At 40.6% G+C, this 20,579-nt stretch overlaps 1 protein-coding gene across 1 annotated transcript; it reads left to right on the forward strand.

The window, feature by feature from the left end:
* The first annotated feature begins 865 nt into the window (after positions 1-865).
* LOC125013925 (dehydrogenase/reductase SDR family member 13-like) lies at positions 866-6,492 on the forward strand. Its single transcript, XM_047594879.1, has 5 exons — positions 866-1,178; positions 2,041-2,159; positions 4,046-4,169; positions 4,268-4,594; positions 4,758-6,492. The coding sequence occupies exons 1-5, from the start codon at positions 1,052-1,054 to the stop codon at positions 5,009-5,011; spliced, it is 951 nt and encodes a 316-aa protein (XP_047450835.1). The 5' UTR covers positions 866-1,051; the 3' UTR covers positions 5,012-6,492.
* Positions 6,493-20,579: the final 14,087 nt, after the last annotated feature.

Here is a 20,579-nt window from a genome sequence, read left to right on the forward strand (position 1 = left end):
TTTTGTAAAAGTATAAAAGATTACAGTTTTTACATTTTTAAAAGTGCTTTTGAAATGGACCACCACAAAACATGAAAAATAGATAACTTTGATGCGGTATTTTGTTAACAGTCAGTAGATTTTATGTTTCAGATTTGACAATAGTTTAACTCTAATATTCTGCAGAATAGTTCTGCGTTCAGTTTAAATATATATATATATATATATATATAGAATGAAGCTTTCTTCAAGAAAATTTGTTTAGCGATCTCTGTTTTTGCTGCACATTATGCATGCATTTTTTTCTCTTCTATTATCTCGTTTGTTGTTGTAAGTTGGCCAGTATGAGGCGTGTCACTGCTTTTGGCACACATTCAGAGGAGGATTGGCATTTTAGGGAATAAAAGGCCTCTTGTTGGAATAAAAGTCAGTCTGTGGCATGATAAGGCTCCATTGGGAGTTTGAATGTGAGCAACAATAAACGCGTATTCCAATAAAAATACCGACAATATTCTTCAAATTATAGCAAAATTAAAAACTTTCTTCTCGATGCTGCTGTTATGAATTAAACGATAGTGTGAGGTCACGTGACCACAACACCTTCAGCGTTCAAAGTTGTATCAAGCACTAACCGGATTTAGTTGGCTATTAATGACTCGACAATAAAACAAAACGTGGTTTATGCTATATGAAGATATTATTATTAAAACATATCGACCTGTCGCGTTTATCGTGTGTTTCGGCGTCAGTTTTAAAATAACACAGGTGCATTCATACGGAACAACCCGGAAAACAGGTTTGATCCACTATAAACAAAAACGACAACGCTTTTATTTTGAAAGCGTTTACCGGAATGATGTGGGTCGGATGTTGTAATTTTAGGAAATATATCGAACTACTGAATTTGTGGTATGGTGGCGGGTATACGGATGTTATGGATAACACCAGAATAGCAGAAGAATATAGTTCGTTTTAGGAGCTATTTCGAGCGGTGAACTAAAATCCAGAAGGTGGCGGTAATGCACTTTAAATCACCACAAGTATTTTCTAGTGGCTCGTCTCCGTTGCAGTGATGTCGGCGTTGCTTTACCTCGTAGCAGGAGCAGTTTCGTTTTACGTGCTACTTTACTACGGCCTGATCAGAGGAGCGAGATGCTCGAGTTCAGTGAAGCTGAAGGGAAAGACGGCTATAGTTACAGGTAACTTCATCTTTAGGAACAGGTGGCCTATCTAGGGTCATGGTCATCTGTACCGGAAGTCCAACTGTAACTTGATTATGTCTTGGTGAAGATCTTAAACAGGGGCGTCAAACTAAACTTTTAATTCGGGGGCCACATGCAGCCCAATTTGATCTCAAGTGAGCCAGAGCAGTAAGATGCCAGAATAATAATCAATAAAGGGCGACAACTCCAGACTTTTTACTACTCGTTTTAGTGCACAGAATAAAAAGTAAGTTAGAAAATGCTTACATTCTAATAAACTACCCTTTTAAAATGAACTTTCTTAAGAAAAATACCAGCAATTTGAGTGTTGTATTCTGTCCACTTCTCTTTCCAAAACAGTGGACAAATTAGGGATAGCAGTTATTTTCATTGAAAATTTTTGCAAATTCATACTGTGGGCCAGATTATCATATCCTTCTGGTGGACCGCTTTTGGCCCACAGACCATATGTTTGACACATGGGATGTAAAATAACAAAACTGTGACTTTGTATGAATAAAAATATATGGGCCAAACCAAATTTGGACAAAATTAAAAACTAATTTCAATATCATTTTATATATTTAATTTCACAGGGTGAATATTTTTGAAAACTAAAACCATACATCTTAAATTAATGTTTTCACTTATAACTGGACTTAAATCTATTACTTTCTACTTGGCCACAGCAAAACAAAATCTGAAATGGTACTTAAAAAACACCATACACTATAACTGTGCCAAATCAGTAAGTTCTCTGCTATCGACACCCGTGGGATCCCTGGGTTTGGTGTCACTGAGTTCAGCGTGGTATTGGTCTGTTTGGAGTTTGATGTTTGTGAACCGTTTGTCCCCACAGGGAGCAACACTGGCATCGGCAAGTCCACTGCTCTGGATCTGGCAAAGAGAGGAGCCAGGGTGATCCTGGCCTGCCGCAGCAAGGAGAGAGCTGAGGCCGCCGCTTTCGATATCCGCAGAGTAAGTAGGCCGTCTCTGCCAGGAGCAGAGACACTGTTTTGCCAACATGAAGGGCGCTGAGGTTTCACACACCAGTACAGTGGTTTTCCCTAATTTTCTGGACTGCTTGGATGCTGAGGTTGCAGCAAAGTCCTTAATTGGAGAAAGCTGAAGACTTAGACTTAGACAGTCTTTAATGATCCACAAGGGAAATTAATTGATCATAGTAGCTTAATTGACACAAAAAGATGAGCTGTTATTCACCTGGATAGAATATGGAATAAAAGAAGTTCTGTTGTGTTCACTGTGCCAGTGGAGCTGAATCATTCTGCTGGAGAATGAGCTCCTCTGACCATCTAATGTTTGGTGTAGTGGATGGGATGGATTGTCCATAATGGAGAGCAGTTTATCCAATGTCCTCCTGTACCTCAAATGGAGGACTCAAATGACTCCAACTCCCTACTAATCACATGTCCAGCCTTTCGCATGAATTTGTCGATCCCACTGATGTCTTTTTCCTGGTATGTCTCCCTCAACAAACCACAGCAAAGAACACGGCACTCACTACAACAGACTGGTAGAAAGACTCTAGTAATTCACTGCACACATTGAAACACCTGAGCTTCTTGAGAAAGTATAGTCTGCTCCGGCCCTTCTTGTACATGGTATCACTGTTGTCCCTCCAGTCCAGCATGTTGTTCATGTGGACTCCCAGGTACTTGTAATGGTCCACTACTTCCACTTCCAGGCCCTGGATGGTGATGGGCTTCACTGGTGTCCTCTTCCTCCTGAAGCCAATGACCAGCTCCTTGGTCTTGTCCACGTTCAGGAGTAGGTGGTTTGCCTGGGACCACTCCAAAAAGTCTGTGATCAGTGTCCTATACTCCACCTCCTGTCCATTTCTAATATACCCTACCACTGCAAAGTCATCAGAGAACTTGGCAGGACCCAGAGCTGTATCGGAAAACAGAGGTGGAAAGAGTTGTTGTTTTGTTATGTTTATGAAATAAGGTGAGTCAAGAGAGCGTGTCGTGATAGGTGGATGTTGGTGATGTTCTGTGGCGCACATGCGTTGCGTTTCCGGAAACCAACATTCAGTGGTAGCTGGAGGGTGAATCTCTAGATTCTGAGAGTTTACAAAGATCTGAACTGCCTTTCCAAGACTATATGCCACATACATATATGTGTGTATGTAGGTTACACAACCATGTCAGCAAAAGATTTAAGGATTTTTTCAACAAAGTTTGGCTGGAGCCCTGGCAATGCTGCAGTCCTTTTGCTGCTCAGGCTTATGAGGTCCTGTGTCCTGTGTCAAGCAGGGCTCTGTTAAACTAGTCAGAATTCTGCATGAAAGTTGGGAATGGTGCTAGGAGTTTGCTCATGTTGATAGTACAGCTGTGTCTGTGATGTTGAAGTGATGCATGTTCCTTGGTTACACAAGTGGAGTGTCTGGCTAGGAATGAGAGAAGCACTGTGGACCAACATCCCTAGTGGTAGCTGCACTATCACTTGAGCTGCAAACTAGTGTGGCATTCCTAGGTTAGGTTTGATCCTAGGATCCTGGTGTCACCTTTGGGTCTTCAAGGAGGGCACATGCACTTCTTCCAGGCCAGCTGTTCTTACCTCCTGATTTCCTCCATGGCACCATTATAAACCGCTCATAAAGATTATTACTCTTTCAGACCTGGAGCTGGGCTACTGAATGTAGACTTGTCGGGCCATGTAATCCTTTTAAAATGAAACGAATGACATACAAGAGAGTAAAGACGAAGAACCAGCAAACGTACATTCAAAATGACTGCCATGCTAAGTTGAGGAGGTGTTTTTGTGTTTTCATTTTTAATGTGTCAGCAAAATGTCCAGTTCTGTCAGACATGTGTATCACAGCTGCAATGACTCTCCTCTAGGAGAGTGGGAACAACCAGGTGGTGTTCATGCAGCTGGATCTGGCGAGTCTGAAGTCGGTCAGAAGTTTTGCAGAAACCTTCTTGAAAACTGAACCCAGACTGGACATCCTCATCAACAATGCAGGTGACAAACGAGGAAAACGATAGAAAATGACAGTCGATGGAAACAAAATCGGTTGGGTAGTTGCAGCATCACGCACACTAAACGATGCTCGGTTTCAGGTGTGATGGGTCCAGGACGCACTGAGGACGGGTTTGGAATGGCATTTGGAGTAAACCACCTGGGTCACTTCCTGCTTACCAACCTCCTCCTGGAGCGACTGCAGAAGAGTGGTCCCAGTCGAGTCGTCACAGTGAGCGCTCTCCTGCACCGCCTTGGAAAAATTAACTTCCCTCTGCTGGCCTCCAATAAGGATTTAGTGTTGGGTCAGTCTACCTGGCACAATATTCAGGCCTATTGTAATAGCAAACTCTGCAACGTGCTCTTCACCAGGGAGCTGGCCAACAGGCTGGAGGGCACCAATGTTACCTGCTACAGCCTGCACCCAGGTTAGTGCCTACATGCACACTCTATACTGTTGTTGTTCCGTCTCAGTAGAGAATTTTCAGTCTGTTTCCAATCAGTGAATGAGTGCAGAGTACTTACAAGCACAAGTCACGTTTTACACAACACAGAATTCAATGTGTTTGGATCACTTTTGTTCTTTCCCAGGAGTCATCCAAACAGAAGTGTGTCGCAGCATGAGCCTGTGGCTGCAGCTCCTCATGATGCCCTTTGCCAAGCTCTTCTTCCTAAACCCCGAAGAGGGATCCCAAACCACACTGCACTGTGCCTTGCAAGAGGGCATCGAGCCTTTGAGCGGGCGCTACTTCTCAAATTGTGAGCTGCAACAAGTGGGAGCCAAGGGACGAGACGATGCCCTGGCAAAAAAGTTGTGGGAAGTGAGTGAAAGGTTAACCAGCTGATCATAACAGACAGAATCCTAATGCGTAAACTCCAAGGACTGGACATCTGCACATGTGAAATGCCGGTAGGCTTGTTGTGAGGTGCCATACGTCAGCACTTGAGGTGTGTTTGGGCTCATTATAGTGCTGCATTATTAATACTTATACACAATGGGAAGTCTCTGGCGAGCTACTTTTCTATCTCTCAGAGAACAAAATGTGATGTATTGATCTTCTGATGAGGTGCTTGCTCCAGATCAGTCTGATGCTAAAATTGAGCACATGTACATCTACCTGCATTTTGTGGTGGACAACTAAAAATTAAATTATATTAAATTAAATTAAAAATGCAAAGCTGCAGTGTTATTCTCTTGACACTTATGCAGTAAGTGACTTTGATAAACTTTATTAGCGAATTATCGCAGACTTCCCTGGTTTTAGTTAAAAGTCTAAGCTGTATTCAGTACTAGCAAGTTTATTCAGTGAGTTATTGTTTAACCCCTGTTAAAAGCTCTGTGCAGCCATCTTATACTTCCTTAAAACACAAAAGCAGTAAAATGGTATGGGTGCTGTTAAGGTGATTAAAAACGAGCTTGATGATACGAGCTGAGACCAGAATACTAATAATATTATTATTAGTATATGCCATACATCGTTTGGCATATGCATATTTTACATACAAATAAAAGTAGTCTGTTTTGTTAGAATTTACCTGCAGAAACACTGGTCCTTTATGTCTGCTAAAAGATTATTTAATCACACAAGAGATATCAGAAGTGTTATGAAGAGCAAAGGTGTGTACTATGATGAGATCAAGCATGTATGAAGAAAATAAGCGTGGATCTAAAACAGCACCTTGAGGCACTCCTTATGTCATAGAGTCCAAAGTCAGTGCATCGCACACTAAATCTACATTTTAATATATGTCTCTTTATCAAGATTCTGTATTTTTCTCTATAGAAATGAATAATTCAAGTTCTACTAAATTTTGAAAAGACAAACAGCTAGTAAATAGAGCTTTAATGATGTGCATTAATTGGTACTACTGATATTTTTGTTTGTTTCTTTGTTTTTTGGTTGCCTTAGATTTGGCTTAATTCAGCATACATTTCTTCTCTGAAAATGTTAAATGGTGCTTTCTACTTATTGGCACCCGATACGCTTTACAGACCCAATGACATGTTCATCTGTGATCACAAACACACAACCATTCACACGGCAACTCAGGGTTCGGTGACTTGCCCAAGGACACTTGGGCATGTGGTTCGTGTTCTGGGGATCAAATCACCACCATGGACTGTCTTAAGCAGCACATTTAAAGTGTCTTACTGAATGTTACCACATCGTCTCTTGTTGTTCGTCTTTTATCGCTTTTCTCACAGTCAAATGATGCATGAATGTTTCTGTTAAGGATTTCAGAGGAAACAGCAGCACGGGACATTAACAAACAGCTTTTGTGAAGTATGAAACATCTGAAATAAATCTTTGAGCTAAATACTTAATAATATTGTTTGGACATTTCTGGTTCCAGTTCGCCAACTGAGACTTTTCCTGTCATATGTGTCTTGGTACAAAAATCCTGTTTTGATCTTGCTACCAAGGGCAGCCACATGAACTTGTTTGTGCCCAGCATGTCCACAAGGGAGCAGTAGTGCATCACAGCTCCTCCAATGGAAACCGCAGTTTCTTCATTCTGCTCTTCTGCTGTTGTTGCTTGGAGCAAGGTTGTTGAGGACCTTAACCCAGCAGACCTATGGATTCTGTTCATTATGAGCACAGATTATTAACATGGGCAGGCATGAAAGCCAGGTCAGCTGTGTGTGTTAACAGAGGTGCTCTTATAATTACTCAGTAGGACATTCCTCAGCACAGGCTTCTCCTTTAACCTCGACATTGGTGGGAAAGAACGCAGTTCCACGATTGATTCCTATCTCCTCCTGCCTTTTTACCTTTCTGTCCCCTTCATTTACGCCTGCCCCCCCCGCTGTCTCTACAACCTGTTCAAAAGACCTGTGCTAAATTTGAGTTGCCATTTTAATGGCATTCTTCTTTGTCGAGTTGCGGTTGCCCCTCACCTGGTCAAGAAACCGCTGGGTGAACACGTACAGGCTTCAGGTCATTAAGTTCAACATCAACCCAAACATAAAGTTTAACATAGAAATAGTCTGTTAAAAATACAACTGCGGGGCAGAACGCTCAGTGGCACATATAGAAAATACAGTTTGTGTTTGCAGTGTCGTTTTTCACTGATGTTCACGCTACAAACTGAATTTCATTTCCCACTTGGGAGGAAGCTGGAATCTAAAGTAAAGTGTTTTTTTTGTTTTTTTTTTATACCGCATGGCCAGAAAAACAAACTAAAAGTAAAGGATATCTTTTTTTTTATACTAGAGATTTTTTTTGTCTAACTCAAAGTGCTTTACTGACAAGCTGACAGTTCGAATAAAAAAAAAAAACATTTGAAACATGAAAAATAAACAATATTACACTATTAATACAATACAAACGAAACACATTCAGTATTATTTTGCCATCAACCGTGCAACTTTTGTCCTCTTGGATCTGTGTGACTATTTAGAAAAAGTTAAATAAAATGTAGATGCATTCTGAGTTACACATTTTTAGCCAAGTAATTACTATATATTGGATCCTTCTTTGCAGAATTCATAGGCAGTAGACCACATTTATTTTAAACTGTGTGATATGAAGACACTAAAAATCGGGTCAAATTTGACCCGAAGTACAATAGGAAGGTTAAACTTTTCTAATTTGAAAATGTAAAATAAAAAAAAAATCAAATGACAGATGTAGAGTAGGCGTAGAGTTTTCCAGTGGCTCAAATCATAAAAATTAAAAGTTATCTCGCCAAAGGTATTTTTTCTGAACTTTGGCCCTGCCAACTGAACATCCTGGATGCGTGTAAGTCAGGTCGGACCATGAAGAGCTTTATATAGATATACAGATATGTTATCTTATATCTTATCTTAAGACGGTGTCCTCTGATGTACTCCCAGCTTAAAGGACCTTTAGTTCCTCATACTTTTAGATTACTAATTTCATCCTCCACACACCACTGAACAAATAGTTTTATTATTTATTAATTCTTAGCGTTTTTTTGTTTGTTTAGTTTTTTTTTTGTTAAGAGCATAAAGGGATTACAGTTATAGCTTTTGTTTGCTAATGATGATTAAACTGAGACGTAAGTCCTAAAAAAAAGTGGTGAAAGATGAAAAACAAAAAATAATACTTAATCTAGCATCAGAAAAGCGATGATCTTCTTTTGTACTCCCCCACCCTCTTCACTTTTTTTTTTTTTTGTTTAATTAGAACATAGTGATGTTGCTCCTTCATGGAAAGTTGCCGTAGAAACGATAAGAATATGCAGTGACTGATCCAAACACAGTTGGCTATGCACCGCGCCACGATTAGCAAAAAAACCCAAATCTCCCCCCAAAAAACCTCAACGCGAGCTGCAGCTCCATGAACTGATGGGTCATTAGGTAAAGACACAGCCTTGTTTGAGGCCAGAGGTGCGCAGCTCATTGGCGTGCTCGCCTCTTGCTTGATCTATAGTTCATGGATGTTCTGTCAGTCCTGCTTCACTCTCTTGTTTGAGAAGCAGCTCATCGATGACTTGTGCGTTGTGTTTGCTTTGGGCTGACTCCACAGCACTGCAGTACTTAGTGACTGGATTAGTGCATCAATTAGGCAGTTATTGGATGCACAGAGTCATGCAGATTGATTTAGATGTTGAGGGAGGTGTGTGCACGCAGACAAAATCAACACACCAACAGTAAGTTTGTAGATTTTTGTTACGTTTGTGTCACCATATAATAAGCCTACTTGGTGTACAGTAGTTGATCTACCTCAGTGGTGGAGCACAGGAAGTCAAAATTGGGGGAAATTATTATTTTTGTTATTATTATTTTGTCCAGGACTATTAATGGAGTAAAAACACAGGCTAGGAGTAGTCACAGTTGCTTGTGTTATTACAAGCTCATTTTTGGGTACTGAGGGATATAGGTCCCGTAACCTGTGCATGTAGCTTACGTTAACGCTAGGAAATGCTAGCCTGCACTGTGTCTTTTTTTTTGTCTGTAGGGTTATAAAAATCAAATGTAATTTTAAAAGTAAAATAATATGATTGACTTGTTCTTCAAATCTAAAACATCAGTTCAAAAAATACCACCTTTATCACAAACTTTTAACCAAATAGTAAAAATATTTTTTCTCAATCAGAAAAAAAACACAGTTTGACTTGATGCTTTTGAAATCAAATTTAATTGGTAGAAATTTGCTTTCATTTAAATGGGAGACTAGCCGATCACGTAAATCTTTTTTTTTTTTTTTTTCAAATTTCAGAAGGTGTTGAGAGGACATTTTCCAACCTGTGTTAATAACTTACAATATTATCAATTTATAACTTTTAAAACAGTGCACACTCAAAAACTAAAATAATTCCCTAGATGCTGTATTAAATCCACAAAGAATTAATTAAAAAATTTTGCCTACAACTTACTGGTTAGCCTTTTTTCACCTTTTTTTTTCTTTTTGGTTTTTTCTTATTTTATTTGGCCTTTTTTTCTCCATGATCCAATTGCTTTAATAAAGCAATTGCTCGCTGGCAATTGGAATAAATATTGTTTTGTGGTATAATGTACCCAAAACAATATTTATTTCATGTACATCCCAACAACATTAAGATATATCATTATAGTATTGTAAGGAATTAAGATACACTTCCACAAATTAAAAAAATAGAAAGCAAGCACTAACTCTTCCATTTCTCCTCTTGCGCCTAATTTTCTGCCCGTACTAAAAACCACACTATAAAAAAAAAAACCAATTCATTGGGACCATCCACTTAACCATGATTGCTAATTTAGAAAGATAAAATCAATCGGCAAACTGTGAAATCGCTCAGTCACATAATTTCTATGACTCTCACATCCACCAAGCAATGATTTGATTTAATTCATTTGTTCCATAAGATTTTAACCTCAGTAACTAGTTGAAATAATTTACTCTTAGCTTGTCTTTAAATGCTGCCAGATAAATAAAATGTTTTTTACATAAACAATCAATCAGATTAACGACTGGATTTTTCAGTTGAAATGAATGGTGGTCAACAGACTCAACAATGTAGTGGAAGCAACAGGGGATGCAGAGATGATCTCTCTAAACCATATCACACCAGTAAATTGCTTTAGGTTGCCTTATTTAAACCTTTGCCATGTAGGGTCAATTGGTTCTACTGAAGTGTCGGGTTAGATCATTACGCCAAAATCTAAATAGGTGTCTTAGGTCTTCACCAAAAAGGTTTGTGAATGAATATATCTCTAGATTATTTGATTCTTCCTTTGCTCTGTAAGGAAAGTCGTCTACATGTGGTGTTGATTTCAGACATACACTACCGGTCAAAAGTTATACAACACCCTAATTTTTCCAGTTATTTATTGCAATTTAAGTCATGCAAGCCCAATGAATAGCTTGAAATGGTACAAAGGTAAGTACTGAACAGCCAGAGGTTAAAAAAAATAAGGTTTGGTTACCCAAAACCGAAAAATAATGTACATTTCAGAATTATACAAAAAGGCCCTTTTCAGGGAACACGAAGTGGGTTAACAATTTAAAGCTGTTCTGCAGCAATGAAGGTTGAATCAGCCTTGGAAGCTGGTGCTACTAATTCCTACAGGTTGTTCCAACTTTTCTTGATTACTTACAACCCCCTCTGTCTGCATAAAAGCAGTGTTGGAACACACTGTGGTACCAGACCCTCATGAGCATCAGGTGAACAGTATTGTACTGCACAAAGTAGTGTGTTGCTACAAAAATGGCGAGGAAAAGGCAATTAACAATGAAAGAGAGACAGACCATCATAACACTTAAAAATGTAGGTCTTTCCTACAGGGAAATTGCAAAGAAAGTCAAGGTGTCAGTGAGTACAGTTTTCTTCACCATCAAAAGGCACTCAGAAACTGGGGGAAACTCTGACAGGACCCAGTTGTGGCTTTGACAGACCCAAAGCCACAACTGAATCAGAGGACAAGTTTCTGAGAGTTAACAGCTTGCGGGATAGGCGGCTCACAGGACAACAGCTTCAAGCACAGCTAAATAGTAGTCGAAGTAAGCAAGTCTCAGTTTCAACTGTGAAGAGAAGACTTCGAGCTGCTGGTTTGACGGGACGAGTTGCAGCAAGAAAGCCATTGCTAAGATGTCAGAATAAGACAAAGAGGCTCTCCTGGGCCACGAAACACCGACACTGGACTACTGAAGACTGGAAGAAGGTATTATGGACTGATGAATCAAAATCTTCGGGTTCATCACACAGACTCTTTGTACGCTGTTGAGTAGGCGAGAGGATGATTCCACAGTGTGTGACATCAACTGTCAAACATGGAGGAGGAAGTGTGATGGTCTGGGGCTGTTTTGCTGGATCCAGGGTTGGTGACTTGTACAGAGTGAGCGGCAGCCTGAACCAAAACGGCTACCACATCATTCTGCAGCGCTATGCAATACCCTCTGGTATGCGTCTAGTTGGTCAGAGGTTCATCCTACAGCAAGATAATGACCCAAAACACAAGTCCAAGCTATGCCAAAACTCCCTCAGGAAAAAAGAACAAGATGGTAAGCTTGAAAACATGGAGTGGCCAGCACAGTCTCCAGACTTAAAACCCACTGAGCTGGTTTGGGATGAACTGGACAGAAGAGTGAAAGCCAAGCAACTTACAAGTGCTACACATTTATGGGAACTTCTGGAACAGACTTGGGAAGGACTTTCTGAAGAATATTTGATTTCTATTGTAGAAAGAATGCCACAAGTGTGTTCAGCTGTTAAATCTGCCAAAGGTGGCTACTTTGAGTCAAAAGTTTAGAATACATTTTGGTCTATAAACTGATTCCATGAATTCTTTTTCAACTCAAATTGCTTATTTGTTCTATGCTTTCATTTCACCCATTTCAGTAAAAAAAAAAAAAACATAGAAGAAGTGTGGTGTTCTAAAACTTTTGTATGTCAATCTGACATGGCTTGGTCGACACAGCAAGTTGGTGCTAAAGGGAGATACTGTAGTTTGCCTCCAAGAACCTATCACAGCATCTCCAGTATCTTTTACAGCTGTTGGTAGTTGGTAAGTGTCTACAGTCACAAAGATATTGCACACATTTGACCTAGATGGAGGTGTGGCAGAAAAAGAAAAAAAATCTGATCTGAATGATCCAATAACCTAAAAGAGAGGTGTAAACACCCCCAGGACGCATTGAGATCACATTTGAGAGATGCGATCTCTGATAACATTTATCGGATTTTTGGGTCAAAGTGCACAAGTCTTGCATGTTTTGTGTCAGCCGTCCATGACGTATTTGTGACTGAAACCGCACCTTTATGAATCCAGATCCCAGAATGAAACAGAAAAATACAGAACCTAGGCAGATTAATTTTTTCAAACGTGTGAACACAATGATGTCATCGCCTTGACCCTCCAGCCCCCGAACGTCTCATGACAACATCAATGGCGGACTACAGGCTTGTGATGGTGCTGCATCAGACATTGACCCTTATTTGGTGGATAGGGAAATATATACTGTTGCTTCACCAATACAATGAGCTAAAAAGGATTACGGCCTGCAATCTTGACTATATGATCGTAAACGGCATACGAGGTTGATGCACATGCTCTGCCTCTTCTTTATTCGGCTGAGTTCTGTAGGAGAAACAGCGCCAACGCCATTTATTCTACAATTAGATGCAGTTTTGTTATTGGATCAACATTTATGGAGAAATACTCAATGCCAAGGACTACCGGACAAAGTAGTGTGAACACAATGCATCCTGGGTCACATTAAAGGCTGCCAATACTCAATGCAATACTCCTGCAGAGTGCGAAACTGAGATAGGATTTGGCGATGCATTTGTGAAACTTCACTAAAAAGGGTTGTGAAAGGATAGCTCAGATCCGATCTTAACACAAAGTCCTAACAGGCCCTAAATGTTATGTTCAGGGTTGCTCAGTGGTATGCAAGACGTCTAAAAGAAGTTATTTCTGAAACATCAACTAGGGTGGACTTATGTTCCACAGATTTTGCGTAATAAATGATTGGGAAAGCTAATTCTTTTGGCAAAATGGTTCAAGCATACTACTTTTTTATCTAAACTGAATTAAAGCTTGCTAGCCCAAATGTGTCTTTCACACTAGATTAAATGTTGTGCTTCTTTTCACTCATTTAAAAATTAAATAAATAACTTTTTCATCATATGACCCCAGTGGGAAGCTTTGACTGGACTGACTCGGGCGCCATCATGGAACACGCTATTATCTGTTGAGGAGACCTTTGCATTAACACATCATTCACAAACATTATTGGTTATTCCAATGGGACATAAAAAGGGCTTTACATCGACCAGTGCTGTCCAGATTTTCTTTTCTGTAGAATTTCTTGGAGTGATATAAGCTCAAAAATAACGGCTGTGTGCGATTCTTTAAAAATGACTCATGGGGTTCTGTTTGTAAGGACGGCGTGGGCGGGAGGCATCTAAACAGCGAAGCAAAGTGTCGGCGAACTCGTACACAACATTAACCCGCCCTGTCACCTTGATCCTCCAGACGCTCTTCACCTTTTCAGTGTGAACACGCATACACACCACCCGTCCAGCCCTTATCAGTGACAGAGGGTGTCAATAAATAGAAGCATCCTCTGGGTCTTGTTATTTCCTCCGCTGTAATTAACATTCCCATCTGCTAAACTGTGATTCACAGTGCACACATGCTGCACGGCGTTCAACTGCTTTATTCGCAGTGCACACCTTTCCCTCAGTGTCCCAGGCCCTACCTATGCAACCCAGCCAGTCAGCAGCCACTATGTCTAAATTCTTCTTTGGACTTAATGGTTGGAAAGTGCACGGCAGATATAACATGCTGATACCAATGCTTGTTAAGAAAAAAAGCCACGATAAATATTAAAATTGAATTTAATTAAGACACATTTCCCACAAATCTTCCAATCTTGTCTCCTTCGCTTGTCTGTGATACCATAGGTCTCTGGAGCATTAGTTTTCTGCCATTGTGATTGTTACCTGGGGCATTTCATTGTAAATCTGGGCAAAGCCCGCGGAGCTCGGACGGAGCCACATCTGCTCTGTTCACTCTGTTGCCTCGCACCGTCAAGAAACCACCCATCAGGGCAGTTCCACTCGTACAAAAGTACTACTCAAATATTAGGAGACTGCGCTAGAATTTTTTTTTATTTATACGCCCAAGAGGAGGACACAATCGCTAGTGGCAAATTTTTCTCTTGATGTGTGGCCATATGAGTGGAGGTGGGTGTGCGCCACAATTTCAGTGTATAATCCAACAATTACTTGAGTGTGTTCTAGGTTTGTCCCGTGGTCGCCTCCAAGATGCACTTTTCCAGATGAACCCACAGAGAGAGGCTTTCTCTCATTCAAAAGGTGCGACATCTTCCAAAGGTCTAAGCACTTCAGCCCGAGTCAAAAAGCCTCAGAGACCTCCTCCGTCTGCACCGTTTTGACGTCAAGCCTGTGAGCCTGTTATTTTAACCCGTGACCATCTGTAACTCTGTGACCATTAGCCAGGTGATGGGTAAGCGCTAGAATTCGGACCGTTTGTCACCGCGCTCAGCTTTGTCTTCACCGAGGCAACGAGGAGCAGACACCACACCTGCGTCTATCTATTACTCTCGCTCCTGAGAGAGAATTTTAGATTAATTCTCTCTGTGCAGCCGCTCGCGCCTCATGCTTGAAGACTGCCAGTCCACTTTTTTTTTTTTTTTTTGCAGTTGGAAATGGATCGACACTTGGACACATTGTGTCTAAAGAACATGTTTGTAAAAATAATAATAATAAAAAAAATAGGAAACATTTTTCATTGTCATTTTGCATTTTTACCCTCTGTTACTTTGGGTGCAGAAGCCTCTGTGGACAAAGCGTGTCAAAGTTAATACAGTAGTCTACAAATAAAAGAGAAATATGACAAAAAAGAAATCTCATGAACTGCACTGGTTTGACAGGGTTTGGGGCTTAAAATCGTCTGAGCCGTTAACTGTCCTTGAGTAACTGTATCACAGGCATGGAACCTCTTTTTGTTAAGGTCTTTGTTGCGGTCTTGCACATTGACTTACATTCGAGCACTTTCGTAGCACATACACACTGCCCAAACTGAAATGACAAGTTTTATTTATTTATTTATTCACTTTTTCCGTGAGCAAAGGCAGATTTCAGATTTTGTGACAAACTGCCGCATGAAACTCTCAGTGTGCGGGTCTTAATAGAAGTTTTAATCATGTTAATCTTTTCATTTGTCTTGTAGGTGCTTTCATTATCCTGCCTGTCACCCACTGTGTCAGGAAACAACATGAAACAGAAGTGGGGAGAAAGCAAACATCCAGCATTTTAAAAGCCTCTTAAGAATTTGTCATATCACTTATCACCTAAATGAGTGCGCCTTCATGCTTCTTTTTTTTTTTCGCTGCAATTTGCAATAATCTAATGAGAAAATGCTGCTTGCTGAGCAGAGACTGTAAAACAGAGCCACACCTGAGAAGTTACCTCCACATAAAGTATTAATTAGATAGAAGTGGTTCTACTGTATGTTGCTATGGTAACATATTACCAATTAGCCGCACAGGAAAGTGTATGCATGTCATGCATTTGGGCAATATTAGTCCTTCCGGTTTCTATTTATTTATTTATTTGTTAAAATAGTGAAAGTGCCATTTTTGATTGCATTTTAGTGCAGGTGTGGATTGATTAAAAAAAAAAAAACGGACTTGCAGGTTGCTAGTTCATTTTGTTTGAGCAGACAGAGGTTTTGACAGGTTTTTCATTCACCTCTACGTCTCTGGCTCCGACTCTGAACTGAGCCACCATAAACCATCTTGAATGAGCAGGTCATTGTTCACCATTTACATCAGCACTTGAACGAATGAGGTTTAATTGTTAACGTATTAATTGAATTAAATTCAGTTAATTTTTCTTTCATAGTTATGTCTACTAGGAATTAATTTAGCTATATTATCCATCACTTGGGTCACTGGTATCCAATCTAATCAGGAGGCATTAAAAGTCAGAGGTTCATGTAAATGCTTCTTAAAGAATGTGAAGAGCACTGTTGTCCATTTAGGTTGAGGCGTGTGAAAACGGGTCTTTCTAAAGTCTATGCCTGACTGGACGTATACACTGTATGTGGGCGACACTTAAAGCAGAAACAATATAATAACTTAAGCGATGTTTACAGCTCGTCGGCCTCTGAAGCGCATGGATGGGACGCTGACACCAACACAGGCTCCTCAAGGCTACTGGTTTTCACTGCTTTTTATTGAAAATTGATTGAGAAATTCCGCAAGAGCGCCACTGTCGATTAGACGCTGATTGCGGTGGGTGAGAAAAGCCAAACATCCCGAGCAGGCAGTCACGGATCGAAGTCAGCTATCTGCACAATTAACACCTCACTGGATACACAATGGCTTGTATGAAGAAGTGTCCTTTTGTAGGTGCGAGGCTATTTTCTGCTATTTTCCTCCGAGTGTGCTGCAGGAATTTAGTTCCCTTTGTGAGCCGGGCTTGTTTACACAGCACACGGCCCCTCGTTCTTTCAATCACGGCATCTGGAGTGAGGTTAAGGTTGCGGATTGGACAATTCTCAGTTGTGAGAGGTTGTTGTTGTTTTAAGTTGGTTAATTAGTCAAATGATGCACAAGGCTAACAAATACACTGCTGTGTATATGGTTTATTCTGTGTATGAGAAAATACTGGGATCCTGACACATGGTTTACCTAAGTGTATAGTGTTTACCTATGTCATTCTTCTTGCCTTATCCATTTTCCCCCCTTAAAAGCTCAGAGTTTTGGTTTTGGCCTCCCTTGTGTCTCTGGACCAGTTGTGACTCGTCGGACATGGGCCTTCTGAGGGTGTCCTGTGGCGTCTGGCAAAAGAAGGAGGGTCCTCTGTGGATCAGGCTTCTTCTTGTGCATCCCACTTGATCTGTAGATGATCCCTGGTATTGGCAGCCGACTTTTCATCCATTCGGGAAAATTTTCCAAATGTAATGTGTATTTTCCAAATGTGTTTTGTTTAGTTCAGGGTGCAAGCTTTAGCTTTTTTCCCCTTTTCTGGTTGAACTCACTCCCTACTTTTACAGAATTATTGTATCTTTATGACAGTCTTTTAATTATGCCTGTTCAGTAGATATTTTTCAGGTGCATCATGTTTTACGTGTTGAATCTAAAAAAAGCAAAAAAAAAAAAAAAAAGCAACTGTAATAAATAATACATTCAGTGAAAAACCACGTACGAATATGCTGTGCTGTGACTGACATCTTCATCTCACCCCATCGGAGCGTCTGAGGCGGAGCCGTCAATAGCAGTCACTGCACCGACTATTGATTGACTCATTGATGAAGCATTGTGTGCGTGTGTGTGTATTTGAATGGCTTTTTGAAGTGAATGGCACTGGCTGATGTGAATGTTCATTCAGGATCACAGGCCAGCCCGGGTTGTCTGTAGGCAGGGCCTTTCATGGGAACAAGCGGCTGTTGTTGATTCATGGGGGAATTTGTCCATTTTGTAGCTGTCAGTCAGAATTAGGCCTTCATCGTGCTGCATTGTTAGCCGGCCAGCTCCATACGGGAGGAGATGTATAGAATATGGTGGGGATGCCACTGACTCTCTGACTATCTCTAAAATAAGCTGCTTTTCTTTAAATCGTGCAGAATGGTCAACATATTTATTTTTTTCTTTTAAAAAGCTATAAATGTTATAGATCCTCTACTATGAGTGAAGCAGAGCAGAGGAATTTTGTCCAAAAGTTCTTGTCACATAAATGTTTCTAGTTTTTTTTTAAGAACCTGTAAAATTAAAGCTGAAAGATAAATGTAGTTGAGTGCAATAGTTCCTGCTCAAATGTAGTAGTATAAAGCAGTATAAAGTGGCATGAAAAGACTTTTATTTTAGTACAGTAGTTGAGTGAAAGTACTACATCCCACTACTGCTTTTCTCTTGTCTGTTTTCTTCTGTCCACCAAGCTGGCACATGGTGTAAAGTGCTGATTCATTGATTATAGCCATGCCAGGGTCAATTTGAGGGCTTTTGATTTTTTCTTCTTCTTAAAGCTGTCCAACGCCTTTCTCAAGTCTAAAACAAGCTCCTCCCTGGCTTTGCAGGACTCCTTTAAACCTTAATGTACCTCAGTTCCTCCACATGCACTAACACGTACACCTGTTTGCCGGGGTTCCCTTGTGACTCAAATCCTAGAAATGTCCCACTTGAATAGGCTAAGCTACTTGTTTTTCATTTGCCGAGGCTTCACTGCAGGGGTTGAATGTAGGCCACTCAAATACGACCTCGGCAGGACTAAACCTGGGTTTCTAGGTCATGTTCATGATCAATTTTTCAATAAATGTGGCTTTGAACCTACAGTTGTCTTGGAACAGAATGCACGCATTACAATCTGGAGGCACTGAGTTTAGAAGAGGAATTGGAGGGCTTTTACCCGACAGATGCGGAAGCTTAAAGGGAAATATAGGGTTTTAACAGATGTGTCACAAACAGTGGGAAATGCAATTACTGGAGACTATTTTCAGCTGCGGATACACATCTACGGCTCTAGTGAGTGACGCAGCAAGATGGGTGTGTGCAAGGGCTGAGCCTAAATAAGTTAACTGTAACCGTGTGCGTTCAGGGCAATGAAGATTTTAAAGTTGAGCCCCCTTAAAAAGGAGATACATGCATGAAGAAAACAGCTGAGCTGTTAGACGGGAAAACAGGACCACAACAGACTGGAGAGACTGAATGCGTGTACATACATAAATGGTGTGAAATAAATGTTCAAAGTCTGTTTCCACATTTAGTTTCACTGTCGTAATTAGATCTCAAATTGAATTTTAAAAAGCAGGAAGAGCGTGGCACCCAGCTGGGTTGCGCGATTCGGGTGCGGCGTGATGCGAAAACGAGACACGAAGTGTTTTCAGGAACGCCACGGACAAAAACATGTCCTTTGACCGCAGACTGTGGTTGCTCCCGTAAAAGCCGGTGATGCTGCGATAATTGCGTTCGGCTAACATTCGAAGTTCACACGCGCATCAGCCTTCAGCCCCCTCTGCAGCTGTTGGAGCCGTCCTGGTTCTTCCTGCCAACAGTCAGTGTCACAGAGCGGCGGTCATGGCAGCTTTTGAATTAACACTATGGCTCGGGGCACTTTGTTAACTTATTACGGCGAGCAGAGGCCCCCACCAACGCCACCCCCCCCACTCACAGACACACACATGCACTGTATTTTGATAAGGCTTGTACCCTTGTCAGCAAGCGCACATTTTAATTAGTGTTGATTGTTGCTGGCATGTTCAATAGTTATTAATTAGAGTGGGGAGGGGTCCTGGTCTTGATTGCACGCCCGAAGCTGTGATGCATTGTGTTGTCTCGCACTCTGGAAGAACAGTGATGCTGTGAAAAATAAAAGAGCGGTGGAACGGGTGGGCATGTGGGGATTGTACCGCCTTAGATGTCTTCTGGACTAAGAACATATGATTAAACAGTAAAATGTGGACAGGGAGAGCCTTATGATTTATTGATTTTAATTGATTATAACAATACTTGCAGGAATTCTAGAAGTAAATGTCAGAGAAATGCCTTATTATATTACTTTATTGTTGCTCCGGTGCTCATTAATACCGCAGCAGAAACTTTTGGGAATCCACACCAATTGAATCTTCTGTGCCATAGCCTGCAGTTTGCAGTAATTTTAGTAAATATGGTTCAGTTCACTTCTGTTGCTGTTATATTGAGGCTTAGACTTTGGTGTATCCAACGAAACTCAGTTCCATAAGTATAACCTAGCTGGTTAAAAACAAACAAAACAAAAACAAAATTCCATCAAGTGCATTCCATAAAAGGGTCAAAGGTCAAGTCTTTGCCTCAATGTCTGCCTTGCAGTCGATGCTAACATGCTCTGAAGTGCTTAAAGTTAATTCTCATGAGTCGCACCAGTGCTTACTCTAATTCCCTCCAATCCCATTAAATCCTTAACTTACAACGTTTTAAACTTTATAATCTTACAATTGAAACTGAAGATACAGCCCCATGTTTGTACTTCAGGTACTTTATTTCTTCCTTTTGATCAGTTACTATGAAGCATTGACAGGTCTCAGTAAATAAATCCAGCCCTTGTGCGGTGAAGCTACTGTGGACTAAACTGATTCTTTTTGGGTTTATTTCCTTGTATAGGCCTGCTAGGCTAGACTCACCATATTATCTAGAAATCCTGTAAATCTTCCATAATTACAATCTTAGTTTTGGACTGATTAAAGACATACATTAGATTTTCCAGAGCCCTGTTCCCTGTCTTGATGAAATAAAGGGATGTTCATCTGTTCAAAAGAGCCAGATAGTTAATGACATGTCACAACATATAGCGTTTAAACAATAGACTGTATATAAAAGATATATATATAAAAAACAGGTTTGTCAAACATATTGGATATGGGCCCCGGACCAAAACCAAAACTTGGTCCTGCGTCCTACGTCCAATGTTCTACGTCCAATGTCCTACGTTCAACGTGGTTCCTGAACGCACCATTAC

The sequence above is a fragment of the Mugil cephalus genome, chromosome 9 (assembly GCF_022458985.1).
Source record: "Mugil cephalus isolate CIBA_MC_2020 chromosome 9, CIBA_Mcephalus_1.1, whole genome shotgun sequence".
NCBI lineage: Eukaryota > Metazoa > Chordata > Actinopteri > Mugiliformes > Mugilidae > Mugil > Mugil cephalus.

Coding starts and splice junctions, on each gene's coding strand:
- LOC125013925 (XM_047594879.1), top strand. CDS start 1,052: ATGTCGGCGTTGCTTTACCTCGTAGCAGGAGCAGTTTCGTTTTACGTG. Junction 1,179..2,040: donor AAAGACGGCTATAGTTACAG/GTAACTTCATCT, acceptor TTGTCCCCACAG/GGAGCAACACTGGCATCGGC. Junction 2,160..4,045: donor CCGCTTTCGATATCCGCAGA/GTAAGTAGGCCG, acceptor ACTCTCCTCTAG/GAGAGTGGGAACAACCAGGT.